The following is a 23,031-nucleotide window of genomic DNA, read 5'->3' as shown; positions in this document are numbered from 1 at the left end:
ACTGTCCTACTAAAATGTGTCCAAGAGTCGAATGTCCAGTACAAATTTCACACTGGGTGGAAGTTCCCATACAGGGAAGGGGGGAGCTCTAGCTGGGAGCTGGTGGCTCACTCACGCCTGTAATCCTAGCTACTCAGGAGGCTGAGATCTGAGGATTACGGTTCAAAACCAGCCCAGGCAGGAAAGTCCATGAGACTCTTATTTCCAACTAACCACCAGAAAGCCAGAAGTGGCTCTGTGGCTAAGTGGTAGAGCCTTAGCCTTGAGCTGAAGAGCTCAGGGACAGTGCCCAGGCCCAGAGGTCAAGCCCCACGACGGACCAAAAATAGATAAATAAAATAAAAGGAAGGGTCGCTCCCATCCCCAAGAGGGAAGCCCTGCCGAGGGTCTGCTCCTCCTGGCAGGGTAGGGAGTTCACAATCCATGTGTATGCTTGCCCAGCGCTGCCTGGCACTGTGTGGCTGGGCTGTGAGTTCACAATCCATGTGTATGCTTACCCAGCGCTGCCTGGCACTGTGGCTGGGCTGTGAGTTCACTATCCATGCGTATGCTTACCCAGCGCTGCCTGGCACTGTGGCTGGGCTGTGAGTTCACAATCCATGCGTATGCTTACCCAGCGCTGCCTGGCACTGTGGCTGGGCTGTGAGTTCACAATCCATGCGTATGCTTGCCCAGTGCTGCCTGGCACTGTGTGGCGGGGTAGGGAGTTCACAATCCATGCGTATGCTTGCCCAGCGCTGCCTGGCACTGTGTGGCTGGGTTGTGAGTTCACAGTCCATGTGTATGCTTGCCCAGCGCTGCCTGGCACGGTGTGGCTGGGCTGTGAGTTCACAATCCATGCGTATGCTTGCCCAGCGCTGCCTGGCACTGTGTGGCTGGGCTGTGAGTTCACTATCCATGCGTATGCTTGCCCAGCGCTGCCTGGCACTGTGTGGCTGGGCTGTGAGTTCACTATCCATGCATATGCTTACCCAGCACTGCCTGGCACTGTGGCTGGGCTGTGAGTTCACAATCCATGTGTATGCTTGCCCAGCGCTGCCTGGCACTGTGGCTGGGCTGTGAGTTCACAATCCATGCGTATGCTTACCCAGTGCTGCCTGGCACTGTGTGACAGACACAGCCCCCAAGCAACAGCAGACACACAGGCAAATGAATGCCAGGAATCATTTGTCTTTTAATGCCATGAGATGAATGATAGATGCTGATATCTCATAAAACCATTGCAACGTGCAGCTCTTGGTGGCAGAAGGTGGGGATCTCGGCAAGCCCCTGACGGTATTAATTTATATTAATATAAAGCTAATGGTAATTTATCCACAGGAGAATAAATGGGCTCAAATCACTCAGATTGTAAGGGTAAAGGAACGTATTATGTATTATTATGTAAAGGAATGGACATTATGACGTGGATGGATAGCCCACAAATACATTATTACAAAAGTGCTATGAAAGCATGTACTCTTAAACACTATTTTCCACTTGACTCCAGACAGAAGCGGAGATGCTGTTGCTTAGCAACCACAGCTCCCATCTGAACAGCTCAGTCCAGGGAGCCCCAGGGCCACCAGCTTTAGTCTGTGTAGGAGCCATTTACAATCTCTCAGAATTCGGAAAGCTTTATTCGCAGCTGTACTCCTCACCCTCACTGGGAAATCTTAGTGACTTACTAGTAAACTCATAAACTACCAAAGTTCGATGCAAAAGGAACCGTAGATTCATGCTTTAATAATACGTTAACAATAGACACCCATCAATATACATGATGTATGTACTTTATACATAATATATACATTATATAATTCTTATGTATAATGTATATGCACCGCGTATATTGTATAATATGCATGACGTATATATACCATGTATGTACATTAATGTACATTATTATACATTATTAATGTACATTAATATACATTAATGTAAAGTCATGGGCTCCAACCTGCATCCCCTACCGCTCAAGTCCCCAGACACTGGAGGTGGGAGGTGGGAGGGGTTGGGGACTGCAGGAGGAGAGCTGGACTCTTTGAGCATCGTGCACTGGCCACTGCTCTCTTGGCAGTGAGGCCCGATCTCTTACCCCAAATGGTGAGGTCAGACGATGAGCAGCCCTCCTACAAACCAACACCAGGGAGGAGGCAAACCACATGGCCACTGTGATGGTTTCCTGGAAGCAAGCCAAGCCTTGCCTGTCTCCTCCTGACCTGGGGAAGGGACCACACTGGGCTCCAGAATGCTACACACTGGGGGCCAGTGGCTATCATTCATTACTGCCTGACAGAGAGGCAGCCAGGGGGTCTTACTGTGTGCATAGGGGTCCTACTGTGTGCATAGGGGTCCTACTGTGTGCATAGGGGTCCTACTGTGTGCACTGGGCTGGGTCTATGACCAACTCACTTCAGGGGTACAGGAAGATCAGAGCTCTTATCCCAAGGAAAACACAAACTGCCACTGTTAAAGACCGAATTGGCTTATTTTTAACTCAACTGCATGTGAAAATGGCACAAACAGGCTGAATCCATGCCAAATCCTTGAACTTTCTGTGGACATAGCATAGAGCCCTCCATCGGGCACTGGCCTCCACCTGAGCTGATTTAATCAGGGCACAAACAGGACCTGATGAGTAGTGGCCTGCTCAGGCCTCTATGTTTTAGATCACTGTTGTGATAATGACCTTCTGGTCTACTCAGCCCTGGCTCCAGGCGCTTCTGGCCTAGGGAGAGGCCGACCCGTTCCCATACTTCAGTGGGGTCCCCTTGGGTCCCACAGGAAGGGAGGGAGTCAGCTATAAACGGGGTGCTCAGTCCCTCTGGGGAATCCCAAAGGCCTGTGCATTTCCCTGGAGGCCTGATGGCTGGGCCAGGCTGGGGTGGGGCTTCGGGGTCAGAGCCCGGTGACCCGCAGTGACCTGCGTCCCCCTGTGTGGCAGCTTGTCTGCAGACTTTACCTGGACAGTTCTATTTTCTTGGCGCGCCTTGAAGGCCCCGGGCCAAGATCTTTTCAGGACACCTCCAGGCCTCAGATGGGGTGAGGATCTTTCTAGTACACACTGGCTGGCCCGAACCGCCCCAGGGACACCGGTGCTGGCCCCACCCTGCCCAGGCCGCTCGGCCATACACACGGGCAGCACGGGTGCGGTCCGGGTCCGCTGTCCGCTCCACTCTGCAGTCCCAGCCACCAAGAGCGTGTGCACCGCAGCAGCTCCGATCTCCCCCCAGCCCTTGGCCCACATCTCAGCCTGGCTCCCGCCCCACGCCAGGGCCCCTGGCCAGCCCAGGGTGCGGTGTGGAGGCGCCATGCTTCCGCCTCCTGGCCCCCGCTGCCTCTCGGGCCTCTGGATGCCAGCGCCTCTTGGGCCTCCCTCCCCTGGGACGTCTCTCGGTCACTCAGCCATCCCTCCCAGAACACGGCCATGACCCCCCCGCACAGCCCTGCTGTCACATCGGCTTTATCCCAGCCCCTAGACATTCTTGGGTGGTGTAGCTGTGGGTGGGAAGCAGCGGGCATCCGTCGGCTGTAAGCACCCAGGCCGGCGTGCGTGCGTGCGCGGGGCCGGCGCGCATCTTTGGACTGGAGGCCGTCCAGCGGCTCACGGCGTGGGAGGGGGCAACCTCTCTGCGGAGTCCCCTGGGGCTGGTTCTGCAGGGGTGATGCGGGGGGGGTGCGTACTCGCCGTCCTGGGGGTGCTGCCCTGCACGCAGAGCTGGCCAAGGGGCTGAGCTGGCTTCCCCAGCCCTGTGCAGGTGCGGTGGAGGGGGATGCGGGAGGCGCTGCCAGGCCGCGCTCTGGAGGGCGCCGTGGGCCGCTCAGCGCGGGGAGACAGTGGACACGGGCTGGACAGCCGTGCTGGCTGCTTTGTGACACGCACCGGCTCTCCTCAAGTGCCAGGGCCCGGGACTCGGGCTGACGTGTGTCGGCCGTCTCCTCCTCATTCATGACAGGTTCCTTTCTGGATCCCCTCTTTTTCTGACCCCAGAGGGTTCTTAAAGTATTTGTTCCTACACAAAAGCAACTGGGTTTCCACAACAAATCTTGGTGGTCTTGTAAAAGCGAAGTTTGTCAATGAGCTTCCAGCTGCAGTATTTCCCATCCCTCCCTCCCTCCTTCCCTCCTTGAGTACCCACGGGACAGCCTGTCCTTCCTGAGGGAGATCTATGTGTCCACCTAGGTTCCAGTGGTCCGTCCAATGGGTTAGAACAACACCGTATTTCCTTCTCTGTGATCCCAGGCACCAGCTACAGTCGCGGCAGCTTGCATTCTCGGTGTGCATGTTAGAAAGTCTGTTAAGTTTTCCTCTTTCCTGGTTCCAACTCAGCATCTCCTGGTGTGGTGTCCTATTGAGGCCACTGGTTACTCTAAAGGGTGTGCTGGTGCCTGTTCTTCAGGCAGACATGCCCTCTTATGGGGTTATCATCGCCCGGTGATGTGTGCTTAAAGTTTGTAAACATGAAACGCAAAGTCATCTACTATGACTTTCAAAACATTTTTAATTGTTATTACACAGATGCTGTCTGGCGGGGGGGGGGTGTCACAGTTATATAAGTCAGGTGAAGAATACATTTCTTTTTGGACGATGTCATCCCTTCCCTTGCTTGCAATGACTTTTTTTTTCCATCCAGGGACCTGAACTCTGGGCCTGGGCGCTGTTCCTCAGCTCTTCAGCTTAAGGCTAGTACTCTACCACTTGAGCCACAGCGCCACTTCCAGCTTTTTCTCCTTATGTGGTGCTGAGGAATTGCACCCAGGGCCTCATGCATGCTAGGCAAGCGCTCTACCACGGAGCCACCTTCCCAGCCCCGCTATGACATTTTGTAAGTATACAGTGAAGCATCAGTTGGCATTTAGTTTACAGACAAAGTGGGAAGATGACTAGAAGCAAGCAGGGCTTGGATAACCTAGCTTAGCTATTTGTAAATCCTGCAGTTATTTGACAGGTTTTAGTTTAACCCTTGGTTTATGAGGGTTTCAGAGCCACCAGCACTGTCCTGGGCTGAGAGGCGGGGCCTGAGGGCTGCAGGCCCCTGCCCGGGCTGTCTGACCATGCTGGCCTGGGCAGAGTGCCACGCTCCTTCCCCGGAGAGGCAGAAGCAGGCGTCTCCCTGGCCACCTTGCCTGCTCTCCTTGCTCCACAGCCTCCTGTGGGCTTCCTACTGGCTCTGCTCCCCACGCGACCCCGGGCCTCAGCTGTGTGTGGACTCAGGGTCAGCTGGTGCTCCCAGTGCTGGGCACGGAGCCTGGGCTCTGCGGCCACTGAGCCTGTCCGAGGACCACTGGCCTGTCTGCGGAGATGGCTCAGCATCAGGAAGGAGGCAGGCCGGGGGCTGCCACGGGCGGCCATGTGGACCTGATGAACGTCATCACGGTGGTGTCCCCCACCAGACCAGGGCACACTCATCTTACTAGCTTGCGGACAGAACCAAGACGAGGGTCCACACATGAGGACACTTAAATCTGGAATCCGGGGGAGTCCGAGGAATCTAAGCCCATGAGCAACGTATTCCACCCCCATCCCTCTCCTGAGCGCCCAGGCACACACGTGGGCAGCTAATGGGAGAACCGAGCTCACCCAGCCCAGGCGGGGGGGGGGGGGGCACCAGCAGGGTCCGAGCCGCCTCACCCTCTCCTCAACCATCTTCCCAAGCAGGTGACCGAGCCTTCTGTCTGCTGGTTAACGGGCACCGGCCACGGCCACCCTTGCCTTCCGCAGCACCCGCTGGAGGAGAGCTGGCCCCTGGCATTCTCCTTCCAGCCAGGTGGGCTCTGCCCCGCGACTGAGATGCTGACAGGTCTGACGCAAGCTGCCCACCGTACCAGACCACGTCTACGCGACTCTTCTAGCCTCCTTCTTTTTTCAATTTTTTTATTGCGATTAAATGGTTACATAATTTCCCAAATTTCACAGTATTGTGGGATAGTGATGCTCAGTTAAAGTCACAAACACATTCTAACTTTCCTGGAGCAAATTGTCTATAGTGGTCTATAACATTTATGAGTTCTATGAGCTTTGTGATAGTTATTTCTTTCACATTGGGTGATATGTACATTTCTTTTGTTTTGCATAGCATCAGCTGTTCCCTCTTTCCCACTTGTTCCCTCCCTCCCATCACTGCCATTGAGTTGCTTAGTTCATTTTGGTCAATGTCCAGTGCAGCTGATGGGTCCTGCTGTTGTATGTTTTTCCCTGATTCCCTCTAGTTCTGTGTCCTCCTGGTTTCCCTCTGGTGTGCACATATATACCATGTGTGTGATCAGTAGCATGGGGGTATTTAGTAGTGAATCAACCAGATGAGTGGAAGTCCTTTGTTTCTTAAGTCCTGTTAATTTTGTCGTATCACCTAACATTTTGGAATTAACACTCAGTTATCAGGGAGACCATGCGCCGTTTGTCTCTGCACCTGGCTTACCTCGCTCAACATGATTCCTTCTTCCCTGCAAATGCCATTATTTTGTCATTTCTAATGGCGGCATAATATTCCATTGTGTACAGATACCACAATTTTTGGATCCATTCATCTGTGGTGGGGCATCTGGGTTGTTTCCAGATCCTAGCTAATGTGAACAGTGCTGCAATAAACATGGAGGTGCACCTGTCCTTGTATATTGGTTCCTGTTGTTCAGGATAGATGCCTAGAAGTGGTATGGCTGGGTCATAGGGGAGGTCAATCTTTAGCTTTCTGAGGCCCTCCAGACTGCTTTCCGAAGTGGTTGTATACATGTACATTCCCACCAGCAGTGTAATAGGGTTCCTCTTTCTTCGTATCCCCTCCAGCATTTGTCCTTGTCTAGCCTCATTCTTAAAACCCATCAATCAAATAACACTCGGAGCTGCTGGTGCTCCTGCCCCTGAGCCCTGAGCCCAGCCTCCGGGGTGTGGCTCCCGGCTCCAGTGCTCACTCTGTGCTCCTGGCGCCTCTGACATCTCCTGTCAGGGCCGGAGCCTGGGTCTGGCAGGGCCCTGCCCCAGAGGGCAGGGGAGCCGGCAGAGGCAGGGCCCTGGGGCCCCACGTGCTTAGAGCAGAGCTGGGGTGCAGGGGAGGTTCCCCACCTGGCTCTCCTCACCACACACCACGTCACCAACGCCAAGCCTCCGTGTCACCCACCTCCCACTGGGGTCTTCTGCACATGGACCGAGCCTTTGCTCTTCTGAAGTGCCCCAAGCTCCACGTGGTGTTATGGACTTTACACTTGGAGGCGAAGTCGGGCAGCCCATGGGGCTGGGTGGCAGTGGGGGGGGGGGGGGAAACTGGGCAGCCTCGGGGGTGGGGTGGGGCGGGGAAGCAGCAGAGGGGATGGGGGGGGAGGCTGTGAGCCGCCAGAGACATAGCAGCAGCTTGTGCCAGAGGCCCATGAGGGAAGGAAGCCAACAGCAAGAGAAGGGTTAATGACATTGGGCTGAAACTGTCATAAGTGGGCACTGAGATTGAGAAGGATCAGCCGGGTGCCGGTGGCTCACGCCTGTCCTCCTAGCTACCCAGAGGCTGAGATCTGAGGATCTTGGTTCAAAGCCAGCCCGGGCAAGGAAAGTCCATGAGACTCTTTTTTTTTTTTAATTTTTTTTTGGGGGTCCGGTTGTGGGGCCTGAACTCTGGGCCTGGGCGCTGTCCCTCAGCTCTTCAGCTCAAGGCTAGCACTCTACCACTTGAGTCACAGCACCACTTCCGGCTTTTTTCTTTTTGCTTATGTGGTGCTGAGGAATCGAACCCAGGGCCACAGGCATGCAAGGCAAGTGCTCTACCACTGAGCCACCTTACCAGCCCTACTCCATGAGACTCTTAAATCCAATAAACCACTAGAAAACCGGAAGTGGTGCTGTGGCTCAAGTGGTAGAGCGCTCGCCTTGAGCTGAAGAGCTGAGGGACAGTGCCCAGGCCCAGAGTTCAAGCCCCATGACCAACAAAAAAAAAAAATTGAGAAGGATCCGGATGTCCAGGCTGTGGTCCTCTGGCCAGTCACCCCTCAAGGCCCTCAAAGACCCCTACAAATAGCCTTCATCTTCAAGATGGAGAGGCCACCATTACACCTGCAGACAGGTGCATGGCGGGCGGGGGGGGGGGGGGAGTGGAGGAGTGGACCAGGGGATGTTGCAGGAAGACCCAAGAGTCACCGAATCTTTGGATGAAGATGGCCAGAGCTACCCACGGGGCATCAGAACACGCGTGCCATGCTTGCCCGCCCCACGGCGGGATTCCTGTGGCTCAGGTCCTTCTGTGCTCATGGATGACTTCGGATCGTCTACCACAGACTCGGTTGCTGCTTGGTTTGTGTGTGCTCTGCACTGTAATAAGCACTTGGACAGGATGGATGTCTACAAAATACTTGCGTTTATTTAAAAACTATCCTCCGTTTCAAGAGGCTTGCACGCTGGGGCGGAGGCGGCCCTCGGAGAGGGCGCCGGCCCGTTTGTGAGATGATGTTAGCTGTCTGGCAAACCGGCAGTGCTGGACAGACTGTATTGTTGTGAGTGGAAAACAGGGGCAAGCCTCTACTAGGTAACTTTCAAGGTGTTTCTTTCCTATTGAGATTGAGGTGATGGATACTTTAATAGACTTGATCTCACCTGACAGGAAGTGGCCCGAAAATTGGTTAGACTAAAAAACATTACATAAAAGCCAAAAATCATATAAATCGTTGGAAAGCCCAGCTGCTGCCCAGAGGCAGGTCTGCCCTCGGGCAGCCGGAGAACAAAGCCCTGCTGCGGTCCGGCTGCGGTCCGGCTGCGGTCCGGGCGGGCCGCGCCCGGCCTCGTTGGTCACATTTCTGACTGTGCATTCTCCTCCTCCGCCGGCCCCGTCTCCCCTGCCGCCAGGACCTGCATGGTCTTCCTGGACTCCCTGAACTCCACCACCCCGTACGCCAGCATGGCCACGCTCAGGACTCCCGCAAGGATGTACAGCTTGGTGCTGACGCACAGAAACGAGCTGTAGCCAAAGGCGATGACAAACCCCAGGGCTTCCCACAGGCGGTAGTTGGCAAAGGCAGCTTCCTTCTTCTTCTCGAACAGAACACCGTACAGAGCTGCGGAGGAGACGCAGGGTGGGGACGGGCACGGGCCTCACGCCTGACCACTAACACCGTGCGGCCCAGCCTCGGCCCCGTCCCGTGAAGGCTGTTGGCAGTAAGAAAACACAGCTACGCCACTTTGTGGGCAACAGGGAGTTGGGGGCCTCGCTGGGGAGCCCCGCCTTGAGGAGGAGGGGCTGCCTGACCCACCCCGCCATACCAGAGGGGTCACGTGCCCATCCTGTGCCACCCCAGGACCACGGACGCGGCCTGTGCCGCCTGTGCCCCCACTCCCCGGAGGGCTGACCGGTGCCCCCCTCCCCCGTCCCGAGTCCCTGCTCCACAGGACACGGCGTCCCGCAGCCAGCCTTTCCCTGATCTGGGCTGGGCTGGAAATGGTCCCCTCCTGCCCCGGCCCATCCCCTAGGTTCCTCCAGCCTCCACACCAGGCGGGAACCCGGGCTGCACCCGCCGCCAGGGCCTCATCCACAGCTCACTGCTTCCGCATCACAGATCAGAACGCATGCCCTGGGAAGTGCTTCAGCCCCGGTGCAGCCCAGGCTCCCGCAGCCCCAGTGCAGCCCAGGCTCCCGCAGCCCCGGTGCAGCCCAGGCTCCCGCAGCCCCAGTGCAGCCCAGGCTCCCGCGGCCCCGGTGCAGCCCAGACTCCTGCGGCCCTGGTACAGTCCAGGCTCCTGCAGCCTCTCTCGCAGTCTCTGGCATTGCACTTGGCCTCTGACAGAGCTGGACTGGTCCTAGCCCGGCGGCGGGGCCAGCGATGGCTGGTGGTGACGTCTGACCTGACCGGGCGTGGACGGAGGGCCACGGAGGCACGGCCAGCGCTCACCATTGTTCTGTGTCTGCCAGACGGCGTCCGCCAGGCCCCACAGGCCGGGGAGGAGGAAGAAGATGCTCATCTGGGTTGGCCGTGGACGCCACAGCAGGAGCGTGACGATGCAGGACAGGTGGGTGGCTGCGCCTGGACATGGGAACATGGAATGGTGAGCAGCCGGGGCCGCGCGGCCTGGGCCGGCCAGCCCCGAAGCCAGCCTGGCTGAGGGGAATGGCTCTGGCCCTGGCATTGCCTGGGTGACTGGAGGGTGAGCCGGGTGGCTGCGGGTCCTGACCTGTGGGTGGGGGGAAGGGGACCACGCTGCCCTGTGCTCCTGCTCCCTGGCTGCCCCGTGCTCCTGCTCCCTGGCTGCCCCGTGCTCCTGCTCCCTGGCTGCTCCGTGCTCCTGCTCCCTGGCTGCCCCGTGCTCCTGCTCCCTGGCTGCCCCGTGCTCCTGCTCCCTGGCTGCTCCGTGCTCCCTGGCTGCTCTGTGCTCCCTGGCTGCTCTGTGCTCCTGCTCCCTGGCTGCTCTGTGCTCCCTGGCTGCCCCATGCTCCCTGGCTGCTCCATGCTCCCTGGCTGCTCTGTGCTCCTGCTCCCTGGCTGCTCCGTGCTCCCTGGCTGCTCTGTGCTCCTGCTCCCTGGCTGGCCTGTGCTCCTGCTCCCTGGCTGCTCTGTGCTCCTGCTCCCTGGCTGGCCTGTGCTCCTGCTCCCTGGCTGCCCTGTGCTCCTGCTCCCTGGCTGCTCTGTGCTATTGCTCCCTGGCTGCTCTGTGCTCCCTGGCTGCTCTGTGCTCCCAGCTTCCTGTGCTGCCCCGTGCTCCTGCTCCCTGGCTGCCCCGTGCTCCTGCTCCCTGGCTGCCCCGTGCTCCTGCTCCCTGGCTGCCCCGTGCTCCTGCTCCCTGGCTGCCCCGTGCTCCTGCTCCCTGGCTGCCCCGTGCTCCTGCTCCCTGGCTGCCCCGTGCTCCTGCTCCCTGGCTGCCCCGTGCTCCTGCTCCCTGGCTGCCCCGTGCTCCTGCTCCCTGGCTGCCCCGTGCTCCTGCTCCCTGGCTGCCCCGTGCTCCTGCTCCCTGGCTGCTCTCTGCTCCCTGGCTGCCCTGTGCTCCTGCTCCCTGGCTGCCCCGTGCTCCTGCTCCCTGGCTGCCCCGTGCTCCTGCTCCCTGGCTGCTCTGTGCTCCTGCTCCCTGGCTGCTCTGTGCTCCCTGGCTGCTCTGTGCTCCTGCTCCCTGGCTGCCCCGTGCTCCCTGGCTGCTCCGTGCTCCCTGGCTGCTCCGTGCTCCCTGGCTGCTCCTGCTCCCTGGCTGCTCCTGCTCCCTGGCTGCTCCTGCTCCCTGGCTGCTCTGTGCTCCCTGGCTGCCCCGTGCTCCCTGGCTGCTCCTGCTCCCTGGCTGCTCCTGCTCCCTGGCTGCTCTGTGCTCCTGCTCCCTGGCTGCCCCGTGCTCCTGCTCCCTGGCTGCCCCGTGCTCCTGCTCCCTGGCTGCCCAGTGCTCCTGCTCCCTGGCTGCCCCGTGCTCCTGCTCCCTGGCTGCCCCGTGCTCCTGCTCCCTGGCTGCCCCGTGCTCCTGCTCCCTGGCTGCCCCGTGCTCCTGCTCCCTGGCTGCCCCGTGCTCCTGCTCCCTGGCTGCCCCGTGCTCCTGCTCCCTGGCTGCCCCGTGCTCCTGCTCCCTGGCTGCCCCGTGCTCCTGCTCCCTGGCTGCCCCGTGCTCCTGCTCCCTGGCTGCCCCGTGCTCCTGCTCCCTGGCTGCCCCGTGCTCCTGCTCCCTGGCTGCCCCGTGCTCCTGCTCCCTGGCTGCCCCGTGCTCCTGCTCCCTGGCTGCCCCGTGCTCCTGCTCCCTGGCTGCCCCGTGCTCCTGCTCCCTGGCTGGCCTGTGCTCTTGCTCCCTGGCTGCCCTGTGCTCCTGCTCCCTGGCTGCTCTGTGCTCCTGCTCCCTGGCTGCTCTGTGCTCCCTGGCTGCTCCGTGCTCCTGCTCCCTGGCTGCTCCGTGCTCCTGCTCCCTGGCTGCTCTGTGCTCCTGCTCCCTGGCTGCTCTGTGCTCCCTGGCTGCCCCGTGCTCCCTGGCTGCTCTGTGCTCCCAGCTTCCTGTGCTGCTTTGTGCTCCCGGCTCCCCAGGCTGGCCTGTGCTCCCTGCTCCCCGGGTGGCGGGCCCCAGGGCATGGTCTGGGCCCATGGGCCTCTCCGCCACAAGGCCCAGAGCAAGGTGGAAATGCTTCCTCCTTGGGGTGAGTGTGGGACGGGACCAGGAGGAGCGCGCCATGTGAGAGCCAGGCCTCCTCCCTGTGCCTCACCCTGGCAGGGCGCGACGGGGGGGGGGGGGGGGGAAGGAACAGGAAAGAAGGGAGGGAGGGAGGGAGGAGGGAAGAGAGAGGGAGGAGGGAAGAGAGAGGGAGGAGGTAGGATGGAGGGAGGAGGGAGGAGGTAGGAGGGAGGGAGGAGGGAAGAGGGAGGGAGGGGGTAGGAGGGAGGGAGGAGGGAAGAGGGAGGGAGGAGGGAGGAGGGAAGAGGGAAGAGGGAAGAGGGAGGGAGGAGGGAGGAGGGAGGAGGGAGGAGGGAGGGAGGCAGGCACTCCATCACCAGCCTGGCAGCCACAGACTCTGTACCCCTCCATGTGCTGCTGGTGTGCCGGGCTGCTTGGGCGGAGGCTGCGGGCACCCACCCAGCACGTAGATGGCGGCCCGGCCGGAGTACTGCGAGAGCTTCCCGTATAGCAGCGAGCACAGGGAGGTGGCCGCGGAGAAGCAGATCATCACGTAGCCCACGAAGTGGATGCCCAGGACACAGGTGGTGTAGGACTGGGGACAAAGGCAGAGCGGCATCACGGGGCCCGCGCGCTCCCTGCGGGGCCCGCGCGCTCCCTGCGGGGCCCGCGCGCTCCCTGCGGGGCCCGCGCGCTCCCTGCGGGGCCCACGCGCTCCCTGCGGGGCCCGCGCGCTCCCTGCGGGGCCCACGCGCTCCCTGCGGCTCCGGCCCGAGCTGCTGCGAGCATCTGGAGAAGCTGCCCACGCTCTGGCTGACACACCAGCTCACACACAGGACACGCCAGCTCACACACAGGACACACCAGCTCACACGCCAGGACATGCCAGCTCACACACGGGGCACGCCAGCTCACACACAGGACACACCAGCTCACACACAGGACACACCAGCTCACATGCCAGGACATGCCAGCTCACACACAGGACACGCCAGCTCACACACAGGACACACCAGCTCACACGCCAGGACATGCCAGCTCACACACGGGGCACGCCAGCTCACACACAGGACACACCAGCTCACACACAGGACACACCAGCTCACATGCCAGGACATGCCAGCTCACACACAGGACACGCCAGCTCACACACAGGACACACCAGCTCACACGCCAGGACATGCCAGCTCACACACAGGACACGCCAGCTCACACACAGGGCACGCCAGCTCACACACAGGGTACGCCAGCTCACACAGGACACGCCAGTTCACACACAGGGCACGCCAGCTCACACGCCAGGGCACGCCAGCTCACACACAGGGCACATCAGCTCACACGGGACATGCCAGCTCACACACAGGGCACGCTGGCTCACACATGGGACATACCAGCTCACACAGAGGGCACGCTGGCTCACACATGGGGCACACTGGCTCACACATGGGGCACGCCGGCTCACACACGGAGCACACCAGCTCACACACAGGGCACGCCAGCTCACATGCCAGGGCATGCCAGCTCACACACAGGGCACGCCAGCTCACACACGGGACACGCCAGCTCACACACGGGACACGCCAGCTCACACACAGGGCACGCCGGCTCACACGCCAGGGCATGCCAGCTCACACACAGGGCACGCCAGCTCACACACGGGGCACACCAGCTCACACACAGGCACACCAGCTCACACGCCAGGACATGCCAGCTCACACACAGGACATGCCAGCTCACACACAGGACACGCCAGCTCACACACAGGACACGCCAGCTCACACAGGGCACGCCAGCTCACACACAGGACACACCAGCTCACACAGGGCACATCAGCTCACACACAGGGCACGCTGGCTCACACATGGGACATACCAGTTCACACACGGGGCACGCCAGCTCACACATGGGGCATGCCAGTTCACACACGGGGCACGCCAGCTCACACACAGGACACGCCGGCTCACACACGGAGCACACCAGCTCACACACAGGGCACGCCAGCTCACACGCCAGGGCATGCCAGCTCACACACAGGGCACATCAGCTCACACACGGGACATGCCAGCTCACACACAGGGCACACCAGCTCACACACAGGGCACGCCGGCTCACACACAGGGCACGCCAGCTCACACACAGGGCACGCCAGCTCACGCCAGGGCATGCCAGCTCACACACAGGGCACGCCGGCTCACACACAGGGCACGCCAGTTCACACACAGGGCACACCAGCTCACACACGGGGCACACCAGCTCACACACAGGGCACGCCAGCTCACACACGGGACATACCAGCTCACACACAGGGCACGCCGGCTCACACATGGGACATACCAGCTCACACAGAGGGCACGCTGGCTCACACATGGGACACGCCAGCTCACACACGGGGCACGCTGGCTCACACATGGGACATACCAGCTCACACATGGGGCACGCTGGCTCACACATGGGACATACCAGCTCACACACGGGGCACGCCAGCTCATACACGGAGCACACCAGCTCACACACAGGACACGCCAGCTCACACACAGGGCATGCCAGTTCACACACAGGGCAAACCAGCTCACACACAGGGCACGCTGGCTCACACACAGGGCACACCAGCTCACACACAGGGCATGCCAGCTGGCACACGGCGCACGCCGGCTGGCACACAGGGAGCCTTGTCCAGGCCCTGGGCTGCCGCTGATGTTGGGGTTCCTCTCTGAGTCAGAACCAAGAGGAGATGGTTGAGACAAACACCCACACCAACCTCTTCCCCACGCTTTCCCCGAGTCCCACTGCTCACACTGACTCCACACTGCTTGTTAGGCCTCTACATAATTGAAAGAACATGGACCAAGATGAACAGGCCTCCACCGAAGGCCGAGATGTGACCCAGGCCGCACCAGCAGCACCTGTCGCGCGGCTGGGCCAGGCTAGCCGCGCCTGAAGAGGGCGGGGAGGAGGGATGTGGGACAGGGCGGGGCGGGGCGGGGACACAGCTGGCTCCCGCAGTTGAGCCAGGCCCAGGTGCACTGGACAGAGGTGGTGGCTGTCACCTGGGGGTGGATTCCAGGATCTGGGTCGGCACAGAGGTCGTCAGGATAAGAGGGATGAGAGCCACCTCAGCAGGCGAGGAAAGACAGACCGACCGACAACCCCCGGGTGGAGGGCAACCCTGGGTTCTGATTGTACCTGCCGCTGGCAACGGTCATCTCTGTGCTTGCTGTGCTGCCAGCCCACACCAAAAGACTGGGGGTGGGCAGGGCAGCTGTGTTACAGGGGGTGGCTGGCAGCAGCCTCTGGCTATCCAGCGGGCCTTGCCCGGGGAGACCCTGGCGGGCAGGAGCTTTCCCCTTCAGGAGTGGGAGCTGCAGATCCTGAACCACCGTGGGGTCGGGTCCAGCCAGGCCCCGTGGTGGGGTCCCTGTGGCGCAGGCTGGTGAGGGCGTGGTGTGCCATGCGCGTGAGAGCCGCAGCTCTGTTTCTCTCCTACCCTTGTGTATTCACCAGAGATGAATCCTTGCTGCAAGCCGCTGTACAGCGGCAGCGGGACCAGGAGGCGCAGACGCCCGTCTCCGAGCAGCCGGAAGGTGGACAGCAGGGTGGTCCAAAAGGGAGGTGGCTTTCCGTCCTTTCCTTTTCCGTTCGGCTCAAAGTCTTCCAGGGGTTCCAGGAGTACGGCGATGAGCAGGATAGCCAGCACGCCACTGACTGAAAGCAACAACAGGCGGAAGACGTCGGGTCTGCAGGTCAGGGCGCTTTGCTGCGGCCCTACCCTTACTCCTGCCCACCCACAGCTGGCATCCCAAGTGTCAAGGTGCCCTCGGGTGGGCCCATGTCCGATCGAAGACAGAGCTGTCCTGTTTGAAGGAGCAGAAGAGCGGTGCATAATCCCCTCCATTTTTCGAGTCTAACATGTGGTCCTCGCTCTTGTGGTCTTGGCTAAGTTAACACAGTAGCCATTAGCATGGCTGGACAGTGACTGTGTCAGTCATCTGCTTCCTGAGCTGGGGACGCCGTTCCTTTTCTCTAGAATCAGACTGAGTTGCGATTGTACAAGCTTGACAGCCGAGGGCACACATTGGCAGAGATGGTTTTTAGCTGAAAATGTTTTATGCTACAAAACCTGATTTTTAATTTCCTTAGAAAATGGGGGATTTAGCAATAGTATATGCTGATACAATATTTGTAGGATAAAACCTCAATGAAAAAGGCAGCAGATCTTTCAATAGTCTACTCACACCCTTTCCTTTAAAATGGACAGTTAATTCAGTCTCAGACATATGCTTTAGTTCATAAATGTTCTCTTTAAAAACACTATCTTGTTATTGTGAAGGTGCAGGTGCACAGCGGCGCAGGCAGGCATGAGCGCATTTCTTTTTGGACGTCACCCCTTCCCTCACTGTTTCCCAGTTCCCCCCCCCATCCTCACCACAAATTGTATAGTTCCTGTATATACCACTGCTGCTTTGTCTATTTCTGTGTTGTAGATAAACAAACAAGACAAAAAGGAAAGAAAACAAAAATAACAACAAAGGGGCTGGGAAGGTGGCTCAGTGGTAGAGCGCTTGCCTGGCATGCATGAGGCCCCGGGTTTGATTCCTCAGCACCACATAAGCAGAAAAAGCCAGAAGTGGGCTCTGTGGATCAAGTGGTAGAGCGCTAGCCTTGAGCTGAAGAGCTGAGGGACAGCACCCAGGCCCAGAGTTCAGGTCCCACGACCAACAAAAAACAAAACAAAATAAAACAAAAACAAAGAAAAAAAGCTTTGGTTTCCATTTCTTGGAGTTCATTTAGAAAAATATCATTTTATCTGATCAGGCACAGAGGCGTTGCTCCTTTGTGTTCCTCCCCTAGATAATTTTAAGGGAAAAAAAAGATTGGCTTGGGACTTGCAGACTTCTACTCAAAACCCGGCTAGTGGCCTCCACGGCCTGCCTGTTCTGACCCACCGGCCGGGCCCTGCCTGTGCCCCCTGTGGCCAAGGCTGCTCTCAGAGCCCCACAGGGGGCCGAAGGGGCCGGAGTCCACAAAGCCGCTCCCCGTGTCCGTCTCCACAATGCCGCGGTTTAACTTGTGTAATGCCTGGTTTAGCTTGCTAACATGTAAACAGGTGCTAGTGGCAAATGGATTCCGCCCCGGACTCCGAGGGGTGAAACAGCGGCACCCCATGGCGCCCTCATCCCCTGCTCTGAAGATGACCCGGCCCCTCCATGCCAGCCGGGGCTCTGAGACGGAGGGGGACGCACGAGGCCAGGGCACGTACCGGTGTAGATGCTCAGCAGCGTGTAGATCAGCTGCCGAGAGGGGCCCTGCGTGCTGTTGCTGGCGGCTGCCACCATCAGGCAGTCCCGGGCCCCGCAGGACTCCAGCTGCTTCTCCAGGATGGACTCTGTGGAGTCAGAGCAGACGGTCAGGCTGGGCCGCAGCGGCTGCCCAGGACGGGACTGTGGGAGGTAAGGTGGAGCTGGAGGCCAAGGCCAAGATGAGCCGGTGTTCTACCGCGGATCTCAGACACACAACCCTTGGGCTCAAGTCCACGGTGTGAGGTTAACATGGTTTGTTTGGGAAGTGGAGAATTAACTCAGTGCTCTGCAAAGATGCGGAGAAAGAGCGCACAGGATGGCGTCCTGCTCTCTGAGAGCATTGCTTCCTCCGCATCAATGAACACGTTCAAAGTCAGTCAGTGGAAAAGAAGGCACCCTCTCCTGACGACCACTTTCAAATTCCTCCTCCCTGTCCCCACTGCCTGGACGGGCAGGGTACCTCTCTTTTCTGTTTCAGAGAGTGAAGGAATACAGTTGGAGACAGGGTGGGTGAAATACGGCTGAGTGAAGAGTATTTGCCTAGGATTTGACCCCAGTACAAATATAAAATAAACCACCAACCAACCAACCAACAGCCTATCAACAAACTACCAACACCTGCAAATCAGGATGAGGTCTGAATCTCCCGAGAGAAAAAAAAGATGTCAGAAGAGAAAGACTATGCATTGTGTGATGCTTTTCATAATGCCCATCTTGTAATAAAAACCTCACAGACCTTGTAGGCTGGAAAGGAGCTGGGAAGGGCAGAGGAGCAGTGGGAACAGAGGCCCAAGGCAGTGAGCTGCCCGGCCGGGCCCTCACACTCCTGGCCACCGTCCTTTGGGCTGTGACTCAGCAGGGGTGGGGGTGGGGGTGGCCTGCAGATTACAACCCAGGAACACCGGTCAGTCAGGAGCAAGTCTGCAACATTTCCCCCGTGGCTTCCTTGAAAGGGTGTATTTAGTAAGCAAGAGCATCGTGCAGGACCCATGCATGCTTGGGCTGGGAGAGGAAGCTATGGGGCCAGGTGGAAGGGCAGAGTCCAGCAGTGGTGGCGGCCAGGCCTCCCACTAGCAGCAGGGAGCTTGCTCTCCTGTGGACTTGGCTTTATGCCTCCAAGTGGGCATCAAAGTGTGCGGGCATGGCATGGCTTCTGTGTCCTGTCCTGTCTGGTGGGCTCGGGGCAGGCGGGCAGGCATGGGATGAGGCTCTAATGACCCCATAAGGAGATAATGCAGAGAAGTCGTCCTCAGGACAGCAAAGGTTCTACAGACGCAGATTCCACTCACAGGGGCCCCCTTGGTGTCTCCATGGTGGCCCCTCCAAGGGCTTGCCCCCCGGGAAGGAGACAGCTTTTCAGTGCCTGGAGCAGGGCCCCACCCCACCCCTTCCCGTGGGCACACGTGTCCCTGGGCTCAGCGGTGGCCGAGAAACCCACGCGCCCCCTCTCCCCGCCCGGTACCTTTTGTGGGCGTCTGACCAAACACGAGCGAGGAGATCAGGTTGCCCCACACGCCAGAGGACTGGAATATGAGGAAGAAGATGCCGAAGTACTGGTTGACCACGTCCCTGCCGAGCTGCCCGGTCCTCTCCGCGTGCCGGCTCCCCGCGACGGTGAGGTAGGTGCACTGGGCCGACCACAGCGGGGCAGCACCCAGCCCCAGCAGCACGGACGTGGGGATCAGTGAGAACCTGCAACGGGGCGGCGGGCAAGGGCAGGGTCCGCTCACCAGCACAGCCCCAGACTCGCTATCCACACCCAGGCCAGACGGAGGGCCCGGGAGCCCCTGGGGCCGCGAAGCTGGGGAAGGTGAGGAGTTGGGGGCAGGGTGGGGGAGGGGGCCCAGAAAAGCTAGCACAAAGCCTTGCGCCGAAGCAGCCCATGGGGGGTGCACAGCCCAGTGCAAGCGTTGGGCCAGCGCGGGCCGTACCAGCTCGCCCGGAAGTTGCCCAGGGAGAAAGCCACGTAGCAGCACATGGAGCCCACGATGGTCCACTTGCAGCCGCACCTCTTGATGAGGATGGGGGGGAGGAGCATGGAGGAGAGCAGCACCGCCCCGTAGAGGGAGCTGAGCGTGGCCACGCCCAGGCCATCCTCGTTGTAGAGACTGCTCTGTGGAAACAAGAGCGGCCCGTCGGTGGTGGCGCCTGGGCCGGGATGGGGCTGGGGTGCAGGGGTGAGGGGCAGCCCGGCCTCGGGGCTGGGGTGCAGGGGTGAGGGGCAGCCCGGCCTCGGGGCTGGGATGCAGGGGTGAGGGGCAGCCCGGCCTCGGGGCTGGGGTGCAGGGGTGAGGGGCAGCCCGGCCTCGGGGCTGGGATGCAGGGGTGAAGGGCAGCCCGGCCTCGGGGCTGGGATGCAGGGGTACAAGGGTGAGGGGCAGCCCGGCCTCGGGGCTGGGATGCAGGGGTGAGGAGCAGCCCGGCCTCGGGGCTGGGATGCAGGGGTGAGGGGCAGCCCGGCCTCGGGGCTGGGGTGCAGGGGTGAGGGGCAGCCCGGCCTCGGGGCTGGGGTGCAGGGGTGAGGGGCAGCCCGGCCTCGGGGCTGGGATGCAGGGGTACAAGGGTGAGGGGCAGCCCGGCCTCGGGGCTGGGATGCAGGGGTGAGGGGCAGCCTGGCCTCGGGGCTGGGGTGCAGGGGTGAGGGGCAGCCCGGCCTAGGGGCTGGGGTGCAGGGGTGAGGGGCGGCCCGGCCTCGGGGCTGGGATGCAGGGGTACAAGGGTGAGGGGCAGCCCGGCCTCGGGGCTGGGATGCAGGAGTACAAGGGTGAGGGGCAGCCCGGCCTTGGGGCTGGGATGCAGGAGTACAAGGGTGAGGGGCAGCCCGGCCTCGGGGCTGGGATGTAGGGGTGAGGGGCAGCCTGGCCTCAGGGCTGAGGTACAGGGATGAGGGGCAGTCCGGCCTCCGGGCTGGGATGCAGGGATGAGGGGCAGCCTGGCCTCGGGGCTGGGATGCAGGGGTGAGGGGCAGCCCGGCCTCAGGGCTGGGATGTAGGGGTGAGGGGAAGCCTGGCCTCAGGGCTGGGGTACAGGGATGAGGGGCAGCCCGGTCTCAGGGCTGGGTGCAGGGGCAAGGGGAAGCCCGGTCTTGGGGCTGGGATGCAGGGGTGAGGGGAAGCCTGACCTCAGGGCTGAGGTCCCAGACCACCAATGAGCACGGTGGGCCGGGATGAAGCACCCTTGCCTGGGTGTGGGATGGGGAAGCCCCACGTGCCCAGGCCCGAGGGGTTCTGGGTCTCTCTCTGCCTGGGTGCTGAGCGCAGGAGGCTTGGAGCAGGGCTGTGCGGCAGCGCACACACCACCCTGGGGGCCGCTGCTTCCACCCAACGGCCCGTCCCAGCCCTGGGACATGACAGCCAAGGAGAGCTGGGGGTGGCGCCTGGCGGCCACAATCAAGGAAGCCAGCAAGGCCGCCGCCTTCGCTTCACACGGAAAGTTCCCACGGGGCACCCGGTGAAGCGAGTGTCCACGCAGGCTGAAACCCTGTGAGACATCATGGGGTTCTGGAGGAGGCCAGGACCCCGTCAGGACCGGCCGCGGGGACCCCATTACCAACGGCCGCGGGGACCCCGTCAGGACCGGCCGCGGGGACCCCATTACCAACGGCCGCGGGGACCCCATTACCAACGGCCGCGGGGACCCCATTATGAACGGCCGCGGGGACCCCATTATGAACGGCCACGGGGACCCCCATTATGAATGGCCGCGGGGACCCCATTACAAACGGCTGCGGGGACCGGCAGACGGTGCTCCTCTCCCCGCTTCTCCCTCCCCCGCTTCTCCCTCCGTTCCCCGTGAACCGACTAGGGACATGACCCACTTGAGAACTGGAGGCTGGACCCCCACAGGTCCTCAGTGTTCGAAGGGCTCCGTGAGGCCTGACCCCGGGTCTCAGCCCTGGGTGGGTTTCTGTGATCCAGCACCGGGCACAGAGCAGGCAACCAGGCAGGATGGCACTCGCCTGTCACTAGATGCTCTAAGAAAGTCCCCAGCCAGGCCTTGGGGGGACCCTGGGGAGCAAATGCACCCAGGGACAGGAGCACCTGCTTCCTGCCACCAGACAGACCTCAGCGTTCCCTGGAGGTCTCTGCCCAGTTAAAGATCAGACTGTAAGTTTGACTCTCCCAAGAACACCTGCAGAATCTGTCCAGGTCCACAGGACCCACGCCCCAGCCTGTCAGAACCCGTGTGTTCTCACACAGCAGAAGGAATACCACAAATAGTTTCAAAGTGTTGGCCATTTCCTCAAAGTTCAGTCTCAGTGAACGCAGAGTCAGGACACCTAAAGATCTTTGGTAAATTCATATCACTCCCCAAATCAGAAAGCCGACATCTGGGGCTTGGAATTCCCAATGCTTTTCCTGGTATCTCCCTTCAGCGGCCCAGGCAAAGGCCATCTACCTGCACCACTCTCTCCCGGGCTCTGTTCTCCTGGCCAAGGCTCAGCGCCACGCCCTCCACCGCGACCCCATTGCGCCAGGCACGGGGGGGTGGGAGGGGTTCACATAAAAACCAAAATGAAGGAAGAACAAATGCCAGGGTGGGCTGATTAAAAAGACATCTTATTTAAAGCGGGACACCAGAGGCTCACGCCTGTGATCCTAGCTACTCCAGAGGCCGAGCTGAGATTCACCGTCAGAAGCCAGCCCAGGCCATAAATTGGAGACCCTTATCTCCAATTCACCATCAAAAGGCTGGGCATGGAGGCGTGGCTCAGTAGTAGAGTGCCAGCCTTGAGCAGAGTAGAGCCAGGCAGAAGGTGAGGCTCGACTTCAGGCCACAGCACGGCACAGGAAGGGTGAGCCTTCGGGTGTGTGCCCACGGCGGCTGTGGACGCGGTGTGGAGGTGAGGTTAGCGCTGCAGGGTGGACTCACCTGGAGATTCTGCAGGCCTCCGAAGGCTGTGAAGAGGAGGAGGAATCCAAAGGAAATCACGAGGACATTCCTCAGGCTGCTCTGCATCATGTGGACCCGGCTGCCAGCCGTCGGCGGCGGTGTCACTGGGTGGCTCCCTGAAAGACACCAGGGGAGGCCTAAGAAATCTGAAGAGCCTCGTCTGTGCTGGCCCGCCCAGCCTCCAGCCTCTCAATGGAGTGGGAAGCCTGTTTGTTAGTCAGGAAGGAGGCCGCTTACGAAGGAACCTGGTCGTCTGACCTGGTGAAGCCCGGGGCTGTGTGGCTTACTCACCTTCTTATGGCCTGCCCTAACACCTGCAATTGCAGGGAAAGATTACAACTCTGCCGGGCTGGTACGTGATCGCACGGTGTCCTGCTACTCTCAGGTAGGTACGGCCCTCCAATAATAGATATTGTATTTGCATGTGCACGTGACAGTACCTTCTCTGTCCCGAGAAGCCGTCACAGACGCAGAATGTGGAATGTTCTTCTGTCCTAAGGAACAAAGCACCAATGTCAACTTCAAGGGATGTAGTTCCATTTTGAAAGAGGGTCATTAATGTGCTGATAAGAACCTGGGGCAAAGTCTAAGTCCTGCACACATTATACAATTTTACAATGAGGCAATCATTTAAAGATGATAGGAGCAGCTTCACCACATGTCAAGCATCCTACACTCAAAGGCCAGCATCCTTATCATCGGGGATCTTAGTTCCATTATGGGACCAGACACAGCTCGGGACAGCTCAGTGATCTTCAGGGATCTTAGTTCCATTACGGGACCAGACACAGCTCGGGACAGCTCAGTGATCATCGGGGA

The 23,031-nt window shown here is 60.0% G+C and overlaps 1 protein-coding gene across 1 annotated transcript; it reads right to left on the bottom strand.

Annotated features, from left to right (window-relative positions):
* Nucleotides 1-8,682: 8,682 nt before the first annotated feature.
* Nucleotides 8,683-22,688, bottom strand: Unc93a (unc-93 homolog A). Its single transcript, XM_042689701.1, has 9 exons — nt 22,653-22,688; nt 22,192-22,328; nt 19,251-19,432; nt 18,782-19,011; nt 17,276-17,405; nt 15,507-15,720; nt 12,482-12,617; nt 9,844-9,975; nt 8,683-9,012 (listed from the first exon to the last, which is right to left on the bottom strand). Exons 2-9 carry the CDS (start codon nt 22,279-22,281, stop codon nt 8,747-8,749), a joined length of 1,380 nt encoding a protein of 459 aa, XP_042545635.1. The 5' UTR covers nt 22,282-22,328; nt 22,653-22,688; the 3' UTR covers nt 8,683-8,746.
* Between the last annotated feature and the right edge of the window lie 343 nt (nt 22,689-23,031).

Source organism: Dipodomys spectabilis, unplaced genomic scaffold (genome assembly GCF_019054845.1).
Source record: "Dipodomys spectabilis isolate Male_0828 unplaced genomic scaffold, ASM1905484v1 ptg000126l, whole genome shotgun sequence".
NCBI lineage: Eukaryota > Metazoa > Chordata > Mammalia > Rodentia > Heteromyidae > Dipodomys > Dipodomys spectabilis.
The sequence above is the reverse complement of the archived record's forward strand: the minus strand, read 5'-3'. Positions and strand labels throughout refer to the sequence as shown.

What these genes read in the sequence shown, in the direction of transcription:
- Unc93a (XM_042689701.1), bottom strand. Translation starts at nt 22,281, where the DNA reads ATGATGCAGAGCAGCCTGAGGAATGTCCTCGTGATTTCCTTTGGATTC. An exon ending in GAGGCCTGCAGAATCTCCAG is followed by an intron (nt 19,433 to 22,191) that starts GTGAGTCCACCC and finishes TTGTTTCCACAG; the next exon opens with AGCAGTCTCTACAACGAGGA. An exon ending in TCTCTGGTGAATACACAAGG is followed by an intron (nt 12,618 to 15,506) that starts GTAGGAGAGAAA and finishes CTTTGTCCCCAG; the next exon opens with TCCTACACCACCTGTGTCCT.